Genomic DNA, 20,648 nt, shown 5'->3' on the forward strand with positions numbered 1-20,648 from the left:
AAAATTTGACAGTTATTTATTATTTAAAAAAAAACATCTATTTTTTTCTCTCTTGTTTATATATTTATTTTTCTTAATTTTCAAAATTTTAAGAGGGTTAGATAGTCATAACACCTAAATGTTATTCACGTTCAAAATTTGAAATATGGACGGAGTCCAAAATTTTCACAATATAAAAGTCAAAAGTATTAATATTATAATGGTATAAATAAATAACCAATATCCTTTCTATTCGCACCATGTAAAGGTTGGAAGATGCCATGTGGCAAGTGGTCATTGGATTGTCATCCGCAACGGTCAACGACGGCGTAACATTAGGTTCCTCTTTGGATTTTATTTAACTTTTGTTTTTTTGGTCGTTCATACCCGACGGGCCGGGCCGGTCTCATCCAACTGTCCCGCGGCTGTCCAAATCTTGCCACCCGCTAACCTCCCAAACGCGATCGCCACGCGGAACGCACGAGGGGCGCGTGTTCCACACCGCCCAACCCCTTTATTCTCCGACAAAATTCCTTCCTCCTCCAAAAGGATTCGTCCGCACGTATTTATACATGTAAATTAAAGACCCTTTTCATCACGGATTATTGTTTTAATAACATATTTAAACATGTAAATGTTATTTTGATACGTGAACTTTAGTTCATATACAAAGTAAAATTAATTATTTTTTACAATGTTTAATGTGTTCACGTAGGTTAATAAAATCATAAATTAACGACGCATTAATTTTATGTAAACAACTTTTAATATATTGTTTTTCATGAAATGATGTAATGAAAATGTTTAATATTTTACCAGTAAAAATCAAAATTCGTTACATTATTTTTAAACATAGTATAGTTTTGACTGTTTTGACATACTTTACTTTATGCCATCCATGTAATTACCTTAAATGTATCATATATTCATGAAAAATATCTGAAAAATTGGGACAATTTGATATGTTTAAGCTAAAAATTTATGTCAATTTCCTAATTTGATATATATATTTTTTAAGATCTCCTAATCTTATTGGTTTTCTCTTTACTACAATAGTATTGAATTTTAAAGACGATAATATTGAATTTTCCTCTTCCAATTTTTTTTTATAATTTTCCATAATTTAATTTTTTATTTTTATCTAGATCTAACATGAATTTGATGTGAGGAGGCTTTTTCCTCAATAGATTATAGATTATTAATGCCACGGAGTCTAAGGCCCATCTGATTGCAACTTTTATTGCAAACTTTTACTCTTCCAAATGAAAGTCCTTTTCTTAATTTTTTATTATTATTTTTGTTTCCTTGAAGAACTGGAGACAGAAAAATAGCCGTTATATTATCCACGTGGGATTTGCCGACATCGAAAAGTCCGTTTCCCGATTCTTCTGATTTCCACTTAATTAAAATCAAGAGAAAAAAAATTAGAGACACTAATTGAAGTTCAACAGTTGATTACTTTCAGAAAATTCCCCGACGATAAAATCTACCTCAAGCTCATGGATCTCACGCTCAACTGTTCATCACCATTCCACTCTCCACAAGGTTTATCTCTCTTCTCTCTCTCTCTCTCTCTATCTGTATTGCTTTAGCTTTCCTTGAATCTGACTATGGCTGTGCTTTTGGTGTTGGTTTCTTCGCAGCGTGAGATACTCTGATAATTCCGCTATTTTTGGTTGGATTTTCACGTGATAAGTTGTTAGTTCAGGACGCAATTCATTGTCCGTTGGATGGTTGCCTCTTTTGGTTGGGCAAGTTGGTGGCGGCGAATCGGAGAGAAGAAAGGGAGATTAGTAGCGTATAGTGTTGGTTTTCCCGCAGCAGGAGTTTAAGAATCTTCTCTGGCTTGATTCGAGCAATCCGAAGGCTGTCTGGTTCATCTTCTTCTTCGGTATTTCTGATTCTCCCAGATTTTGGCGTGCGGAGGGCTGTGGAGGGTTGCTTTGGAGAATAATAGCGAGTAGGGAGTTCTTCTTTTATTGTACTCGTTCTTTTTAATGTGTTCTTTTAAGTGAATCGGGTGGGATTTAATTAGTCTTCCGCAGTCAATTTTGTTGCTATTTCTGCGTGGTTTGTGCTGAAACTGCTTCGTATTCTTGATTCCCTTTCATTATACCTAACAGTTTACTAATAATGGAATTGGTGCCACCAGAAACGTTTAACTACTTCATTTGTGGATAATATGAACTCTTCTAGTCAAATTCATGTCGTTAATTGAAATCATCAATGTAAATGCTAATTCGTGTTTTTCCCAACTGCTAATTGGGCTGCATTCCAGTCCTCGACAATGTCAACTTTTTGTTTAATGTTTCTTTAGATGTGTATTATTGTAATTGATAACACGGTTTCATTTAGCTAATAGATTATTTGAAAGAGCTGGATGTTGGATTCGGTACTCTAATTTAGTAGTTAGTGGGAATGTAGATGTGCCTTCAGTGGTGTCAAAACCTTGCAGACGATTTATTTCCATTAGTTTGGTGACTGAATACGCTCTAATTTCTATTTCAGGAAATAAACTCGCCTGCGGAGCCATAGGAAAATGGCTAATTTAAAGGATATTGGGGTTTCTGCAGCTTTCAATATTATCAGTGCATTCATCTTTCTTTTGGTTTTTGCCGTCTTGAGGCTTCAGCCTCTCAATGATAGGGTGTACTTTTCAAAGTGGTATTTGAAGGGTTTAAGGAGCAGTCCAGCACACGCAGGTGCCTTTGTACGTAGGTTTGTCAACTTGGACTTCAGGTCATATCTAAAGTTTTTGAATTGGATGCCGGAAGCTATCAGAATGCCAGAACCTGAGCTTATTGACCATGCAGGATTGGATTCTGCTGTGTACTTGCGGATATACTTGATAGGGTATGCAGTGAGCCGTATGTTATGTGTTCTATTGTAACTATCCGATACATTTTTCTGCTTATGTTGATGACAACTTTGCATATGAATCCCAATCACATGTTGGAATGGATTTAGAGATATTTTAGACTCAATTTTAGTGGTTTAGTTGTAAAATATGTCCAGTTTAAACTACTCTTGTTAGGTGACGGACCCAACCCAAACCAATTATATGGTATTTGGGTCTGGTTGATTTGGATTGTTTGTCTATTTTAAAATTTTGAAAAAAAAAAGGTGAAAATGATAGTCTTTATAGTATCTATTTACCCATTTTCACACATTGAATTAAAAAGAGTAGTTTAAATTCATCTTTTATTTTAAGAAAACTGATGCTACAAGGTATTCAATTGAACCAATAATATTCTGAAGATTGTTGTCGAGTAAAAAATCTCAATGAGTGAAATGAAATGAAGAGAAATATATGCGTAAGTAACATTATCATAGAGATATTTCCGATCAATATATTTTCGAAAACACTCATTTGGATTGGGTTACCATGATCTTTTGTTAGATTTCAGGATTGTCGCTAGCAATTCATTCACTGACAATCTCAATTGTTAATTTTGGTTGACATCTGCCCTTATATTTTTTGAATTTAAGTTCCACGGTAAATGTTGGTTGTAATATTTAACATATCTTTCCTTACCTTCGTTGCAGGCTTAAGATCTTTGTCCCTATAGCATTCCTTGCATGGGCTGTACTGGTGCCAGTTAATTATACTGATGATAATCTGGATATTGCTAAAGACACGGCAAATGTGACTGCTAGTGATATCGATAAGCTTTCAATATCAAACATCCCTGCTAAATCACAAAGGTTTGAAAGGCTTCTTTCTTTCATGAGCTATAATGGAACTTTTTCTTAGTAAGCCTGTGTGGGCCATAGATGCTCCATGGTTTTGCACACCCGTATGGATTGTTGACACTTGCCAGGATACTTATGGTCTGGTTTGATGATATCCTCTTAAACTTCAGTGTCATTTTCTTCTGTTACTTATTAATTGTAGGTCCTTCTGTTACTAAAAATTTTACCAATTACGTAATACGTGGTTCACAGTCCCTATTGATAATTACATTTTACTAGCACTTGATGTTCAATCATTGTTGCATTGAGCATGGCTCAATTGATTAAGTACATCCCGACCAAAAGGTCTCAGGTTCGAGTTCCCACCCCCACATGTTAGAACTGAAAAAAAGAGAAAAAAAAGAAACTATTACTGCATTGGTTTGTTCAAGTTTTAAAACCCCTCTTTCTTCTTGCGCATATGACCAAAATATCTTGCAGGTTATGTCTTTCATAATTTCTTTATATTATATTGATGAGATAAAATGAAACATGCCAAAATGTTCTCGCTTGCATGCAATTTAAACATGTACTGGTTCTTTGGTAACATGATCGTAGAATCAGTCTTGAACAGTTTACACTATTGCTGTCACCACAATAACCTAATCTTCAGTTTTCCGTTTAGAGAATTTTAAATGGGTTATATTCTGTTCGGAACGTTAAGTCTGTTGGGGGGTAGTCATCTCCCCTAGGGCAAAAATGTTAAGATAAGGAAAGGAAACTTGATTGAACTTTTTACTCTCTTAGTATCTCTTATGTTCTTCTTCAATACTGCAGTGGTACTTATATATCCTCTGATTTGGTCTATAAAATTTTAGTTTCTCATAAATAAAATACTGCAGTGCTTTTCTACTCTTGCTAATAATGACTGTTAATTTTGATGTCTGTTTCTCTCTGATGTTGAGCGTTATTTCAATTTTTATTTGTTGTTCTAAAATGTAGGTTTTGGAGTCATATAGTGATGGCGTATGCATTTACCATCTGGACATGCTATATACTCATGAAGGAGTATGAGAAGGTTGCCTCACTGAGATTGCAATTTCTTGCATCAGAAAAACGCCGTCCAGATCAGTTTACAGTGAGATTAGAACCTGACTTGTTTAGTATGATAAACTTATTACTTTGAAATGGGTCAGATTACTTTTATACTTCTCTTTATTGTGAGATTAGATTTTCATTTTTTTTTAGATAAGTAACTTTCTTTGGATATATCAAAAAAGGAAGACAGACTAAAGGCTGGGGTAGAGGGAACCCCACCTAAAAAACTAAACAACCGCTATCCAGTTGTGCATGAACATGGATAGTTTGTAATTACAAAAGAATTTACTGTAATTGATGCACCACCAAGAGGTAGTGTGCTGTATATTCCTACAAAAGAGATCAAAAGTAGTGGACTTATCTTCAAAAACCTGATAGTTTCTTTCGAGCCAAATATGCCAAAGGAGAGCTCTAGAGGCACAACACCAGATAAACCTTGTTTTCTTAGGGAGGGTCCAACCATGAAGAGCTTCAGCCATCCAATCTTCAATCTGTCTTGGGAAGCAAGTGGAGATCTCAAAAAGAAGCAAGTGGAGATCTCAAAAATATTTAGGAGGAAATGCCAAATCTGTGAAGCAAAAAGGCAGTGCCGAAACATGTGATCCATGTTCTCACTGTGCTTCATAGAAAGAGTGCAGACCGAGGGGGACAGTGTCCAGTCTCTGGAGTTTATCATGGGTATTCAAACTTCCATGGGCAAGGGACCAAAGGAACACTTTTTCCTTCTTTGGAGCCTTAAATTTCCACACTGCTGAAATAAGAGGGGACCTCGAAGAGGGGCTGCAATCCACCAAATTCAAAAAGGCCGAACGAGTGGAGAACTGACCATTTTTGTCTGTGGACCAAACTACTTGATCCTCACCTTCCCCCAACCGCACCACATCAATTTCTTGAATAAGCCCCATCCAGCTTTCAACCTCCCATTCGAAAAGGCCTCTGCGTAGTCCAATATCCCAATCATTTTCATTTACGTTCCAACACTCAGCTACCGTTGCCTTAAGGAGAAAGATTGATCATGACAGGGAACAAGTTTCGGAGAGAATCATTCCCAATCCATTTGTCCGACCAGAATTTAACTCTACTTCCCATTCTCACCTTGAAATCAAGGAACTTGAAAAAGAACGTGTTGTTTTTAAAAATATCAAACCACGGCCTTCTCCTAGCACGTCCTTTAGGAGGAAGTGTACACCATCCCTGGGAATCTTCTCCATAGATACTTACAATCACCTTCTGCCACAAAGCATTAGTTTCTTGGGTAAATCTCCATAGCCATTTAAGCAGTAAGCTATTGTTCTTTTGATGTAAGGCCCCTATACCAAGACCTCCATATTGCAACGGAAGCGCCGTCTTCCCCCAATTCACCAAGTGGTTACTAGATTTTCATTTTCTCTTCTAAGCTTGATCAGGACCATTGGGTTTAAGTCTCTTCACATTGAGTTCGGATTCTAAAACTGGAAATTCTGAAAACATTTTTATATTTGGAGTGTTTACAAATTTAAAATTTGAAACTTTAAAGTTAAGAATTACATTAAAACGATATAAACTTTATTGTTAAAATTAAAATAGGTAAAACATATTATTTTATAAATTATATAATATTTGTAAAATAATAATTACAAAACATTTACAACATATATGTTAATAAATTAATTAATAATATTTTGGATTGAACTAGATATTTAGTTGGTACCTACTAGTTTACAAATATATTACTAAATACATTTAAATAATTTTTAAAATTGAAATATAATTTTTATACCTGCCCACCAAACACATGATCAACACTAAAAACATGGAATACTTGAATGTCTCGTCTTCAAGATTTCTGTTTATCCAACCAAACTTACCCTAAGTTGCTTTTAGTTCTCTCAAGTCTGTAAAATCATTTTTTCCTTCCAACTTTTTTAAGTTCGAAGTCTTTGGTTTTCTCTCCCACTATTATTCAACACAGCGTGGTCCTTCCCTTACTCGGACCCTTCCAGCTTTTGAACATCTTCTTGGAGGCCCATCCCCTTAAAACAAAAGCAAAGTTCCTATGGAGAAACGCTATCAAAGGAATTGCATGGTAGATTTGAATGGAGAGATTGTAGAATATTTAAGGATATGTCAAGAGATAAAGAGAAAATTTGTGAAGTTCTCTCCTTTGGAGCGCTCTCTTTCAAAACATTTCTTGGTCAAAGCATCTTTATGATCTCATTGGCATCCATTGTAATTTTGGTTACATGAAGTCTTCTTTCTTATAATAAAATAATTATTGGTGTTTGTATGAATCATGCCTTTAAAAGATGCTTGCCAGTAACATGATCTGGTGGAGACATCGCCTTGCCTCTCATTCTGAATCTACGTGTTCCTTGTAAGGGGAGCTTTGACCACACACTCTTTGCTATAAGATCCTAGATAATTTATGACAGCCAGCTTCCTTTTGTTCTGGATTGGGATGCTCAATATTTGATGGCAGGTCTTTTCGATAATATTCCTTTCCTTCTATTCCTTCTGACAAGTGGCGATGTAAAACTATTGGAGAAATGAGGCTGCTGCCATTCTATTGGGCCTTGAAAAACTGTGAATAGATGTTATAATTTTAAGGGGAGACAGTGAGAGGGGTTTATTTTAGAGTTGGGCTGAGAAATCCCTCTTTGGGCACTCAACTCTGATGTCTTCTTGTAAGTCTTCTTCTCCCCGGCTAGTCGGAACTTGGAAAGTACCCTTTGTAATTCCTAGCCTGTTCTCTTAGTTGACGCCTAGTCACATTGCTGTGAATTTGATACATAAGTACTACTGTTTCTGGTATAGGAAAAAGGATTCCGTGTTTAAGACAGTAAAAGGAAGGGAAGGTATGGGTATCGGTATGGGGGTTGGGTTTCCACTTTTGGATGACTTGTTGAAGTGTTCTTGGAATAGCATGGTTCACTTTTTCAGGCCGCATCACTAATATCATGCTTTAATTTGAACTTTGACTTGTTTATTTTATTTTTTGGCAGGTCCTTGTAAGAAATGTCCCACCAGATCCGGATGAAACAGTTAGTGAGCTTGTTGAGCACTTTTTCTTAGTGAACCATCCAGATAACTATCTTACTCATCAGGTTGGTGTCTTCTTCTTCCTTTTTTTTTTGTTTTTAACTTTATTTTAAAAACTCAAATCTAAAATAATAAAAAGGAAATAAAATCTCAAATATGGGCCAGACCATCCAAAATACGTCTATGTTGCATGGAATGCAGCATTTGCCGTTGGAAAAATATTTTCCTTTTAGTGTAAAATGATAACAATTTAAATATGTGTTTGACACTGTTCTGGAATTTACTGAAGGCTCATATTTCTTACAATGAACATGTTACAAACTTCTTGTGATTTGAATAAAATATATGCAGGTGGTATATGATGCAAACAAGCTAGCCAAACTGGTTAAGAAGAAGAAAAAGGCGCAGAACTGGCTTGATTTTTACCAACTCAAGTATTCAAGAGACTCTACAATTAGGCCTCTTATGAAGGTAACTATTTAACTGGCATATCTATTAAAGCATCTTCTTCCATCCTATGTTGATTTTCTAAAAACCACTACTGAAATTGGTATTGCAACTAGACTGGTTTTCTTGGACTTTGGGGAAAGAAAGTGGACGCGATTGATTTTCAGACATTAGAGATTGAGAAGCTGTCCACAGAAGTAAGTAATTCTTACCAGATTCTATCTTGAACTTTTTGCACACCTTTTGGATTATACTATTGTGATAACTTACACTTTATGTATGGTTAAGAGCAGTGTCAAACAGTAGGAGTTTGAAATCATAAGACCTTTTATTAATTAAGCTGCACTGTCTATGGATAGAAGCTGATAATATCAATATATTTTTTTGCATTAATTCACATATTGAGGTTATTGGCTCTTTTTGCTTCTGCCAACTAAGTACCTCTCCCTTGATTATAGGAGATGAATTAGTGTTTACTAGATTGTAAATTAGGAAAAAATTGTAGGAAATCACATAGGATTCATCAATGCTTCGTCCTATTTTAGGTCCTTGTTTTTTCCATTATATTTATTGAGGTCTTTGTACTGTCCAGATAGCCTCGGAGAGAAAAAGGATTGCCAATGATCCAAAATCTATAATGCCAGCAGCATTTGTTTCATTTAAGTCGCGTTGGGGTGCAGCTGTTTGTGCACAAACTCAGCAATCTAGAAATCCAACTATCTGGTTGACAGAATGGGCTCCAGAGCCACGTGATGTATATTGGGAAAATCTAGCAGTCCCATATGTTTCACTTACTGTTAAAAGGCTAATCATGGGCGTTGCATTCTTCTTTCTTACTTTCTTCTTCATGATTCCCATATCAATAGTACAGTCTCTTGCGAGCATTGAGGGGATTGAGAAGATGGCACCATTCCTGAAACCCATTATTGAAAGGTATGTTTCACCTTGGATCTTTTAAATCCTGCATTGGTTTTTGAATTAATGACAATTAGAAATTATGTTTTGATTTATTCATTTATTATTAATTTTTTCAGGTCCTTTATTAAGTCATTTGTCCAAGGTTTTCTTCCAGGAATTGTGTTGAAGATTTTTCTCATTTTTTTGCCTACAATATTGATGATAATGGCTAAATTTGAAGGGTTTACATCTTTGTCATCTCTGGAAAGGAGAGCAGCAGCTCGTTATTACATTTTCAACTTCGTGAATGTATTCCTTGGCAGTGTAATTGCAGGAGCTGCTTTTGAACAGCTGAGCTCTTTTCTTAAGCAGTCTGCGGATCAGTAAGATTCTCTCTTAAATTGATCATACTCTACTCCCTTAAAATTAGTCCGTGATCCATAATAGTTGATCTTGTTTGAGGCTGTTGTATGCATTTCCATTGAAGAATTGGAGTTATCGATTTGCAAGTTGTTGTGGCTATACCATGTCTGTTTGATTATGTATATGGTTGAGTGCTTTTTTTTTTTTTTTATGTTGCCCGTGTTTCTAAGGGAGGACTCACTATCAGCAGTACATGCATATATTGTTTTTTGGGTACTCTAATGTTAATTAAAGTTAAATGTTTATTTTACGTTTCCTATATGTAAAACTGCGGGTGCGTTTCAGTTACAAAAAAAAAAAATATATGTAAAACTGCGGGTGTGTGTTTTAACCTTGACCACAGCACATCTCAGTTCGAAATTAGCATCAGTAAATAATTACCTCTTGTCCATGTTGCTTGCTGGTGTTGCCTCACATCTTCATCTCTAATTTGTCAGTTAAAACTATTCCACGAGCATAGAATTCTGATCAAATATTCCACCTTTTGTCCCTCCCTTTTTTCCTTATCTGCAGAATTCCTAAGACAATTGGTGTAGCGATTCCAATGAAAGCAACTTTCTTCATAACTTATATTATGGTTGATGGATGGGCTGGCATTGCTGGGGAGATTTTGATGTTGAAGCCCCTAGTAATGTTCCACTTAAAGAACTTTTTCTTAGTAAAGACTGAGAAGGACAGGGAAGAGGCAATGGATCCAGGAAGTCTTGGTTTCAACACAGGAGAACCTCGAATACAGTTGTATTTTCTATTAGGCCTTGTATATGCAACCGTGACGCCTCTTCTCCTTCCTTTCATCATAGTCTTCTTTGCCTTCAGCTTTGTTGTATTCCGCCATCAGGTTAGTCTTACGAGCACAAGATGCTGAATTTGAAGTCTCAATGTTTTTTCTTCTTTTCGTGTTTCTCATGGATTATGCGTTCAGAGTGTATGTTGCACACGTGTTTTCAAATTTTTCTGCTGCATGACGTCTATATTACTGAATGTTATATTAATTACCATTCCAAAAAATTGCAGATCATAAATGTTTACAACCAAGAATATGAGAGTGCTGCAGCATTCTGGCCTGATGTCCATGGGCGCATCATTTCTGCATTGATTTTCTCACAGGTGGTTCTAATGGGATTACTAAGTACAAAGAAAGCTGCCCAATCAACCCCATTTCTAATTGCACTTCCAGTAATCACCATAGCATTCCACCGTTACTGTAAAGGCCGTTATGAACCTGCATTTCTCCGATATCCCATACAGGTTTGTTGAAGTTTATCGATATGAAAAAATAGTGTGTGCTTTGAGAATCATCATTTTCTTTCCTGAAAGTTGAATTTTGTTTTTCTATCTTTAGATTGATGAAAGCAAAGTTTCCCAATTATCATTTTCTTTCACGATTCATGTTCATCCTAGATAGCCTGATTTTATTTATGGAATAGATCTTTTCTTCTTTTATTTAGAAATAATATTATCTGATATCTAACTTGGTGAAAAGATACCAGGCTGGTTCTAATAGAGTTCAAGGTTGGTTTTAGACCATAAATGAAATGTTTGACTCACGATTTTAACGGGATATTTGGCTCTATCCCATGATTTTAACATAAGTATGAGTTCATTGAATCTGAGTTTGTATATGTTGAATTGTGCAAAGGAATAAGTCATATGTTTCTAAGTTGTGACGTGTATTTAGTTGGTGGGTTTACGATTTGTAAAAGTATGTGTTATCAAAGGTGAGTTGATACTTGAAGTTAATATAGCAGAGTGTGATAATAAATCCCTAGTTTCAACAACAAACTCGTGTACCAAATATAAGTTCGGGTCATTAGTAGTCCTAACTCGTGAGTTGAACAATATCTTTTCCTAATTACATGATGCAATTTTGGATTCTTTCCTCTAAAGTGAAAGCCTTTGCTCTTCAAATTTGAGTCCTGTATTCTGTCCTTTGTACTTGGTTTACCACCCTTTAGTGAAACGTTCGTTAAAAAAAATTCAGATTCAGGATTCGAATCTTCGACCTTTTGGTTTGATATATGCTTTAACCATTTTGAATTATGCTCATTTAAAAGTTGACTTGTGATGTCATAGGAAGCAATGATGAAGGATACTTTGGAACGTGCGAGGGAGCCAAATCTGAATTTGAAAGGCTACTTGCAAAGTGCATATGCCCATCCAGTTTTCAAGGAAAGTGAAGAAGACGATGACGAAGCCGAGTCGAACCAAGCGTTTGAAACAGAGAGTGTGTTGGTAGCGACAAAGCGCCAGTCGAGAAGGAACACTCCGTTGCCGAGCAAAGCCAGTGCTCCTACCTCTCCATCTTTGCCCGAGGTTCGGAGAGACAACCAACAACCTTGAAAAACGTATCCAAGGTATATAGGATTCACATCTCTCTGTACATTTTACTTCTATAAATATAATGTGTTTCTGTTGTGGAGAAATGAGGTTGTAAATTAATGAGAACTGTCATTATGCTGAGCATTCTATAATTTTTTGATTTAGTTTGTTTCTTAATATCAAAGATTATTATCTCTTATTCTCAACCATTGGAATTTGGAGCCTCTTTTGTAATTTTGTAATTTTTAGTTAGATTTCCATGTATAGAATCCTTTTGTAGGAAGCTCTCTGTTGTCTGTTAAGCTATTGTCTGTTCTTAATGAAAGTCAGGTACGTTTTTTTTTAAATTGCGAAATTAATATTTTGAAGTAAGATCTCTGTTTTATAAATTAAGGTAGAGGTTAAAAGTACTAGGTCATTGTATTTTTTAAAATTGACTATTTTGATCTTTATTTGTAAAATTTTAACATAAATTATACTAAATGGAAACTATTTTCCATTTAATATAAATTTATAGTTATATTTTGATAAATTTAATGCATAAAGTGTCATACTAAAATTATAATTAAAAAAATGAGATTATTTTTTAAAAATACACAGGTCCAAAACAAATGTTTTAAAAATACTAGACGAAAGTTAGAAATAAAGATTAAAATAGATGTTTAAAGTAAACATGGTTTTTAAACCTTAATTTTAATATAATTAGTCTTGGACTGATTTCAAATCAACATATTCAACATTCGATCGGATTAATATTTCTAATGTACTAGTTACCTAAATAAATAAATAAATTAGGAGACTATTTTTGTAATTTTGTAATTGGGTTTACTGTTGATTTAATTTCAGACTGGATTCTGTTTTCAATTGAGTGGATAAAAATTTCCTCTGATTTCAGTTTGGTGTTTTCATTGGTAAATATTAATTCTCCTGGTGGGCCAAGTTTGCGAACCAAATTGATTTCAGACCTAATTCTCGATCCAATTACATATTTTAATTGTTAATTTATCTTTAATTTAATTTATGGTTAGTATATAATTAATTCCTAAATAAAATAGATAATGACGTTTTATAATTGGTCCAAAATTTATGGTTTTACCGACTCTAGTGAGTTGAATTCAATTTAATATATAATGAAATATTTAGGGATTGCTAGCTTTAATGACTAATTCAATCTCATGGTTGTAGGTATATGACAATTACCGTTGAGTTATGCTCGTTTGGATGGCGTGTTAGTGTTTTTGATGAGATTTATTAAAAAAAATCTTGTTAGTTTCCTAGAGATTGAATCTCCTATTCCAAAAATAAAAGATTAATTATTCAATAAATCTTATCAAATCTACAAATGTTAAAAAAAAAACTCTAGGATTTTTCTCTCTCTCTTTTTTGAAAACACCTTTTATGGACGAGTGTTCACATAAATATCTATTAAAAAGTCAGAATTGCACTGTTGAGTTTAAAGCTAAAGATTGCGATACTTGTCCAATCCTATAATCTAACTCGGTAAAATTGTAAGTTTATGATAAACGTTCTTGAAATTTATGGTAAAAAAAAAATTTCTTTTATTATTATTCTTTGAAAAACTCACAAGAAACAAATTAGTTATATAAAAAAAAAAAAATATAGATAGATATTAAGGTATAGATATAATTAAGGTTTAAATACTATTTGCAAGTATATGATTCTTATCCGAGGAAGTCTTGTAATGGGTCTATACAAGAGCGGTCTTTGACCCCAAAAATTCATGAAGTTTTGTGTGAGAAGTTAAAAGCTTGCGGGTTTGATCGTTTAAGGTCATCTCCCACACTTGTTCTGTTAAACAACATTAGTTGCCCACAAATATGTTTACACCGATTCTCCTAGAAAACAATAAAAGAACTTACAAAAATATATGAATTGATTTCAAGGATCCAAATTGTAGAGGTGAGCTGACCAATTAATCAAGCTACAAGGACAACATTCTACTTTGTAAGATTATTATGGAACAAAACAGTGCCATGAATTATATATATAAAAAAAAAAACAGTTGCATGAATTCTTTAATAAAAAATTAATAATGAAAAAATGTTAAACTTAAGCTTATTTTTATTTTATAGTTTTTTTAATATAGGATATTAACCAATAATATGTTTAAAATGCTGATTTTGAAGGATGAAAGATTGAACTTTCAACTTAAAAAAGCTGGTAATTAATCTTTTAAATATTGAGTTATGGTGGTAATTTATTTATTCATTAAATTAATTAATGGCATATTTGGAAGGAAATTATTAGATTAGTTAAATATAGAATTGCCAACTATGATACAATTTGACCTCAAATTGTTTATGGAAATTGACACTAAAGAAAATACTTATATAAACAAGGTTATATCTATAAAAGAAATTCTTTACATATATAGAATTATTTATTAGATTAATTAAAAGCGTATTTAGAAGAAAATTACTAGATTAATTAATTAAAGAATGTCCAACTATGGTACAATTTGAGAAGTTAGTTTATGGAAATTGACACACTAAACTACTTATATAAAGAAGGTTATATATACACACTTTACATTCCAATTGTGATAAATAAATCATTATGATGGATTTGATATGATTATTTGTTAATTATCATTAAGCAATTTTTAAGCTATAATAGTGTAAATAACATAGCAAAGCAATTTATTAAATTATAATAGTGTAAATAACAGGGAATAGTATTTGAGTTATTTTAAGCGTGAAAATAAACAATATTTTAAATTTATGTGAACTAAAAATGATTTGTTTTGAAGAGTTTGATTCTTTTATTTAGTTTAATAAGATTATGATTCACACCTCTGGTTTTTTTTATTGTTATATTATGGTTGGCCACGAAGAGTTTACTATTAAATACTATCACTTATTTACATTTTAATATATACATTTAATTATGAGACCTGAAAAAGAATATAACATGTAGCTAAAAAAAAAGAATATAACATTTGATAACTTTTGAGTGTCACAAAGATTTTAATTAATTAATTATAATAAAAACAAATATACTAAAAACTATTATAATAAAAACAATTAAGGTAATCCGCCGTGAAATGAATAATATTATTTGGATTATTTTGACACCGTTAATTGAATAAATAATATTTTAATTATAGGTACCTTAAAAATGACTTTGTCACATCAAAAGAACTCAACCTTGAGTTATTATCGACATTTTTTTCTGTTTTTTTTTACTATCAAGAGTTTTATAGACGACCATATATCTTAAGAATTAATTTTTATGTATTTTCTGACCTTAAAATATTGTAGGATCGATAGCTATCGTGAAATAAGTCGAGGTACACATAAACTAATCCTAGATATTAAAATAAAAACTTTATATATACTAATTTTATAACATGCAATAATTTAGATATCTCCTACTAAAAAAAGATATCTCGAAGGTAAAAATTGCAATAACTAAAGTTAAAGGTTGAATTGTGTGGAATGGAAAAGTTAGGGTAAAAATTGATATTTATCCCAAAAATCAACAAAAATATTCTCCTTCTGCAGGATCTCCATAAAACGACATCGTTTCTCTGATTTTTTTTTATTTTTTAAATTCTTTTGGAAAAGATTTTTCTGATATTTCGAAGGCTATACAAGTCACGAGATAGAGCAAAAGATACTGTGATATTTATATCCACTCGCAGAGTACTGAACGTGTGGTTCACGCGCCTTTCTTCAGATCGCGCCATTAAAACCTGGTATCGTCTCCTTCCTCAGTTCCTTCCCTCTCTCTGCCGTCTTGCAAAATTCTCCAACCCCAGCTCTATTTTCCAACAATGGCGCGAAAGTCCTCGCTCCTCAAGCGAACCCTAGCTTCTCTCTGCTTTGTTCTCGCCGTTTATGCTATCGTCAACACCTTCATCAGCTCCTCCGCCACTCTCAAGCTCGACCGCTCCTTCCCCTTCAGCGCTGCCAATTCTGTCATGGTTTCGGATGAAATTGGGTCCCAAGAGAGTGATCTTCTCAATAGTTCAGGAAAAACGGTTTCGTCTGTGAAGATTTACCTCTACGATGTGCCGATGAGATTTACGTACGGTGTAATTGAGCACCATGGCATAGCGCGCGGGGGAAAACCCGTCGAGAAACTCACGGAGCTTAAATATCCGGGCCACCAGCACATGGCGGAATGGTTTTTGTTCTTGGATCTGCTGCGACCGGAGTCCGAGCGTGTTGGGTCTGCTGTGGTTAAGGTGTTGGATCCTGAGGAGGCGGATTTGTTCTTTGTACCATTCTTCTCGTCCCTGAGCTTGATCGTGAACCCTGTCCGACCTGCAACGGGGCCGAATCAGGAGCAGCGGAAACTTGTGTACAGTGACGAGGAGACGCAGGATGCGTTCATGGAGTGGTTGGAGAAGCAGGAGTACTGGAAGCGGAACAACGGGCGGGATCACGTCATCATAGCGCAGGACCCGAATGCATTATACAGGGTGATCGATAGGGTTAAAAACAGTATCTTGCTCGTGTCAGATTTTGGGCGGTTGAGGTCGGACCAAGCGTCGCTTGTTAAGGACGTGATTTTACCATACTCCCATAGGATCAATACTTATAACGGTGACATTGGAGTTGAGAATCGCAAGACTTTATTGTTCTTTATGGGCAATCGATACCGTAAAGAGGTATATTTAAGCAATGCCTTGAAGTTTTTCTATTTACGCAATGCCTTGAAATTTTTCTATTTATGCAATGTCTTGAAATTATTAATGGTTATTGTTAGGGATTCATCTGTTATTGTTCCTTTACCCTTCTTCTGGTATACATTAACTTTCTGGTTAAGAAAGTTCAGAGACTTGCACAGTTGATCTTCATCGAGAGGGAGTTGCGAGTCTGAGAGAAACTTGTTTTGGAAGATGACAAAATGTTAGTAGACATTGGATATAACCCTTTTAGAATTAAGCTCTTGCGCACTGCAGCAGGTTCCATTACAAGTTGGCGGTAGAAGTTGTCATTTGTTCTGCCAAGGTTCCTTTAATTTTACTGTTAGCTGAAAATGATAGTGATACGAGGCTTCTTAGTTCAATTATGTTTAAGATATATGGTGGTTATACATTCCAGGACGAAGTCTCTAGGGCTTTATTTATTTCTTATTTCCTGCCTGACATGCACATAATAATATGGGATTTGGTTTTTGAATTGATTCTTCAGTTTCTTTTTATATCATATTAGCTAACACAAACCTCAACCAGTTTGCTGAACTATTGCTAGACCTTATGACAATTGATGTAGGAAACTTGTAAGGTATCTATAGAATAGATGAACCTAGATTACAATCAATGAATCATCTATAAATTAGTCACCATTTTTCCCCTCGACTTTCAGTCAATTCAAAGTAGTTGATTCAACTTTGTCTTGCAATGCAAAATGTAGAGTTAATTTGCATATCAGTTATTGCAAGAAAGAATTCCATCTAGTTAAAGTTACACGAAAGAATGCCATCTAGTCTAGACATATGTGCCAGTTAGATAATAATTTTCAAGATAAATCCAAGCGACTTCTTAAATCCAAACGATCATTTCCCCTATGGCTACATTGTTACGACTTCACTCCAACTGCTATGGCTACCTTGTTACAACTTCACTCCAACCAAACCTTGTTTGAATTCTTGATGCAGAAAAAAAGTTTTTGCATCAGTCAATTGAAAACCTGGAAAAAGATTCAACCTATGGTAGAATAGAACTAAATATAAACTTAATATTCACAACACATATGAATACCTTGACTCTAACCTGAACAGTCTCAATGTCCAACTTTATTTTCAATATCTTCTCGCTTCTTTTCAACTGAAGTATCTAAGGATAGCCAACCCAAGACTCGACCCTTTGAAAGTCACTCTCTTCTTTGAAGCTTTATTACCAAATATCCTGACCAGTGATCCATAAAGGAGGAAGAGAAAAAAGAAATCAATACACTTGAATCCTTGCAAAAAATCAACTTCATTTTCATGAAACTTGCATCATATGCTCCTTATTAATAATGTAAATTAGATTGCAACCAAGTAATGGATTTACCATGGAATGTAAAATGGCTCAATTTTAAGCTTGCATCAGTCTTGCCTCTCTCCCCCTATCAAGTTCAGGAACCCTGGCTTTCTCCCTGTTTTCATTTGCAGAACTCTTGGCCCCAGTCAGCTCACTCCCCATCTTTACATTTTCTCCTAACCACAAGGTCATAAACTACCCTTGCCGACCACTCTAAGTTGTATTTAGGCTAATTTACTGATTTCATAAGTTGTGTTGGTTTTGATTTGATGTAGAAATGCAAAACTGTCGGTCTATAGCCTATATAACAACATTTTGTTTTGTTTGTTACCAGTGTTGTTGAGGCGCACCCGGGCGCTCACCTCAGGCGAGAGGCGAGGCGATTTCGCCCAGGTGCGCCTTGCAAGGTGCCCAGGCGAGTGCCTTCAATCGGGCACTCGCCTCGGTGCGCCTTTGTGCGTCTCTCGCCTGAGGCCAGGCGATCGCCTCGTTGAAGTGAGGCGATCTGCCTTATTTATTTTATTTTATTTTAATTTTTAATGTGTTTTTTTTAAAAGAACCTTTCTCCCTCGCAAAATACCTCAATCCACAAACCCTAACCATTCTCTCTGCCTCTCGACATTCACCTTCACCACCCTCAATCTTCGGCCATCGCCCACTCCCGTCTCCGATCATCACCGTCGCCGCTCCCGTCTCTGACTAAACTTATTGCATTTGGTTGTTTTATGTATCTTGTTGACATTTACTATGACATTATTTTGGTATTTATTTTTTAAACTATGTTTACTATATAAATTTATGCACTATATATATAATTTTTATTTATTTATTAAGGTGCGCCTCGCTTCACTCGGGCGTCGCCTTTGTATCGCCTCTCGCCTCAAGGCGATCAAAGGGCTTGTCGCCTTGAGGTGCGCCTTGCGCCTCGAAAACACTGTTTGTTACAATTCTTTACAAAATAAAATGTATCTTTTTAATAGATATTATGGTTATAATCTTCTCTTTGGAGTTCTCTCATTTTTGCAATTACTACGCTTTTTCTTTATTAACATCAATGGGAGGAAATTTTTGTAATTCCCATAGCCTCTTTCAGGTTGATGCCTTATGACCTTTTGTACCTTTAAGGTTTGTTAATGTCAGTGTATGGTTTCTTATTAAAAGAAAATAAAAAGTTGAGTTCATAACCGATTTGTTTGCCGGTCGTTCTTTTGTGTCTGTAGGGAGGAAAAATACGTGATATGTTTTTCCAAATACTTGAGAAAGAACAGGATGTCATAATCAAACATGGAACACAATCGAGAGAGAGTCGGCGTGCTGCTACACATGGGATGCATACATCTAAGTTCTGCTTGAATCCTGCTGGCGACACTCCCTCTGCGTGTCGACTCTTTGATTCTGTAGTAAGCTTATGTGTTCCAGTTATTATCAGTGATAGTATTGAGTTGCCTTTTGAAGATGTTATAGATTACTCCAAGATTGCAGTATTTTTCGATTCGGTTTCTGCTGTGAAGCCTGGATTTTTAGTTTCAAAACTGAGGAAAATATCTGAAGAGAGGATTCTGGAGTATCAGAGGGAAATGAAAGAGGTTAGTATTATTTGTTCTAGGTTTTGATTTAAATCTATTTACCAAAGGGTAAAATAGAGTACTAAGAACTGACCAAATAAGATATCGCTATTTCATTGATAATTCAAATTGGTTGTATCACTGTTTTGAAAAAAAAAAAAAAACTAAACACTTAATAATTTAAAACTTATGAAAACTTGCTTCAAACATGTACGGAGAAGTTTCAACGGATTTTCTACTTCCAAGTAAATAGCTCAGTGATGCATATTAATCGAGTTTCTTCTATTGAATGTATGTTACTCAGGTAAAGAGGTACTTTGAGTATTCAGACTCAAATGGCACAGTGGGCGAAATATGGCGTCAAGTCTCGCAGAAGTTACCTCTAATTAAGCTAATGATTAATCGCGAAAAGAGGATCGTTCAGAGATATGTTAACGAACCAGACTGCTCTTGTCTCTGTTCAAACCAAACTGGCATCAGGGCCATACTATAATAATTTATTTATGAATTTCTGGTAGAGTCTAAGTCGCCCTAAAAATGGCACGCCAGCTACGAGACTTCCAAGGGGGAGGAAATTGAGGATGTAGTTACATGTCTAACTTCCCGTATTCCTCAGTTGAGCTGGCTTTTCTTCTAACCAGGCAGGTATAGGTTGCCATATTTATACGCCTATTCAAGTATTACTTCACTTCTCTTTACTGTTGAGTTGGTTATGTAGAACTGACATAGCCATACAAAAATCTGGTAATAGTGTAATTATTTGTTCATTTTTTGTGCATTGTACAGAATAAGGGTCCGTTTAATCCTCGATATTCGACTGAAACTGTTTTCTTCCCTTTTCCCTTGGTTGTAGTAGGCTTGAGATAGACAGTGGGGCATTAGAAACATCTCCAACAAGCAACTTGGTCTTTTACTTGGTAAATTTGATAAGTATTGTAGATTACATTTCAAATCACTTTCACTCTCTCCTTCAATGTTTTTGGGTGGTGACGTTGGTAGCTAAAAGGAAATTCTTTTGGGTCAATGGCTGAAGGTTATTTTTTTCATATCCCAAACTTGCATAACTCTATAGCTGTATTCATTCCATGAATGCATACTATGTATAATTTGTGGTTACTTGAGTTATTGAAGCAATTTGATGCAGTAGGGGCGAGTTTGGTTCGAGTATCATAGAGAAAATCGGTTGGTGGCAGTTCATTGTCGCCAGAAATCGACCATTTGGTCGACGATCTCGT

At 34.9% G+C, this 20,648-nt stretch overlaps 2 protein-coding genes across 2 annotated transcripts; both read left to right on the forward strand.

The window, feature by feature from the left end:
• The first annotated feature begins 1,364 nt into the window (after positions 1-1,364).
• On the forward strand, positions 1,365-12,059 carry LOC111012548 (hyperosmolality-gated Ca2+ permeable channel 1.2). Its single transcript, XM_022286717.2, has 13 exons — positions 1,365-1,524; positions 1,623-1,939; positions 2,488-2,832; positions 3,526-3,684; positions 4,654-4,789; positions 7,731-7,832; positions 8,119-8,238; positions 8,331-8,411; positions 8,807-9,147; positions 9,249-9,494; positions 10,048-10,372; positions 10,549-10,782; positions 11,608-12,059. The coding sequence occupies exons 3-13, from the start codon at positions 2,519-2,521 to the stop codon at positions 11,872-11,874; spliced, it is 2,325 nt and encodes a 774-aa protein (XP_022142409.1). The 5' UTR covers positions 1,365-1,524; positions 1,623-1,939; positions 2,488-2,518; the 3' UTR covers positions 11,875-12,059.
• Positions 12,060-15,546: 3,487 nt separating this feature from the next.
• ARAD1 (Exostosin family protein) lies at positions 15,547-20,248 on the forward strand. The gene is made up of 3 exons (XM_022286842.2): positions 15,547-16,489; positions 19,069-19,434; positions 19,718-20,248. The coding sequence occupies exons 1-3, from the start codon at positions 15,650-15,652 to the stop codon at positions 19,904-19,906; spliced, it is 1,395 nt and encodes a 464-aa protein (XP_022142534.1). The 5' UTR covers positions 15,547-15,649; the 3' UTR covers positions 19,907-20,248.
• Positions 20,249-20,648: the final 400 nt, after the last annotated feature.

The sequence above is a fragment of the Momordica charantia genome (genome assembly GCF_013281855.1).
Source record: "Momordica charantia cultivar OHB3-1 chromosome 3 unlocalized genomic scaffold, Mcharantia_2.0 BLBB01000003.1, whole genome shotgun sequence".
NCBI lineage: Eukaryota > Viridiplantae > Streptophyta > Magnoliopsida > Cucurbitales > Cucurbitaceae > Momordica > Momordica charantia.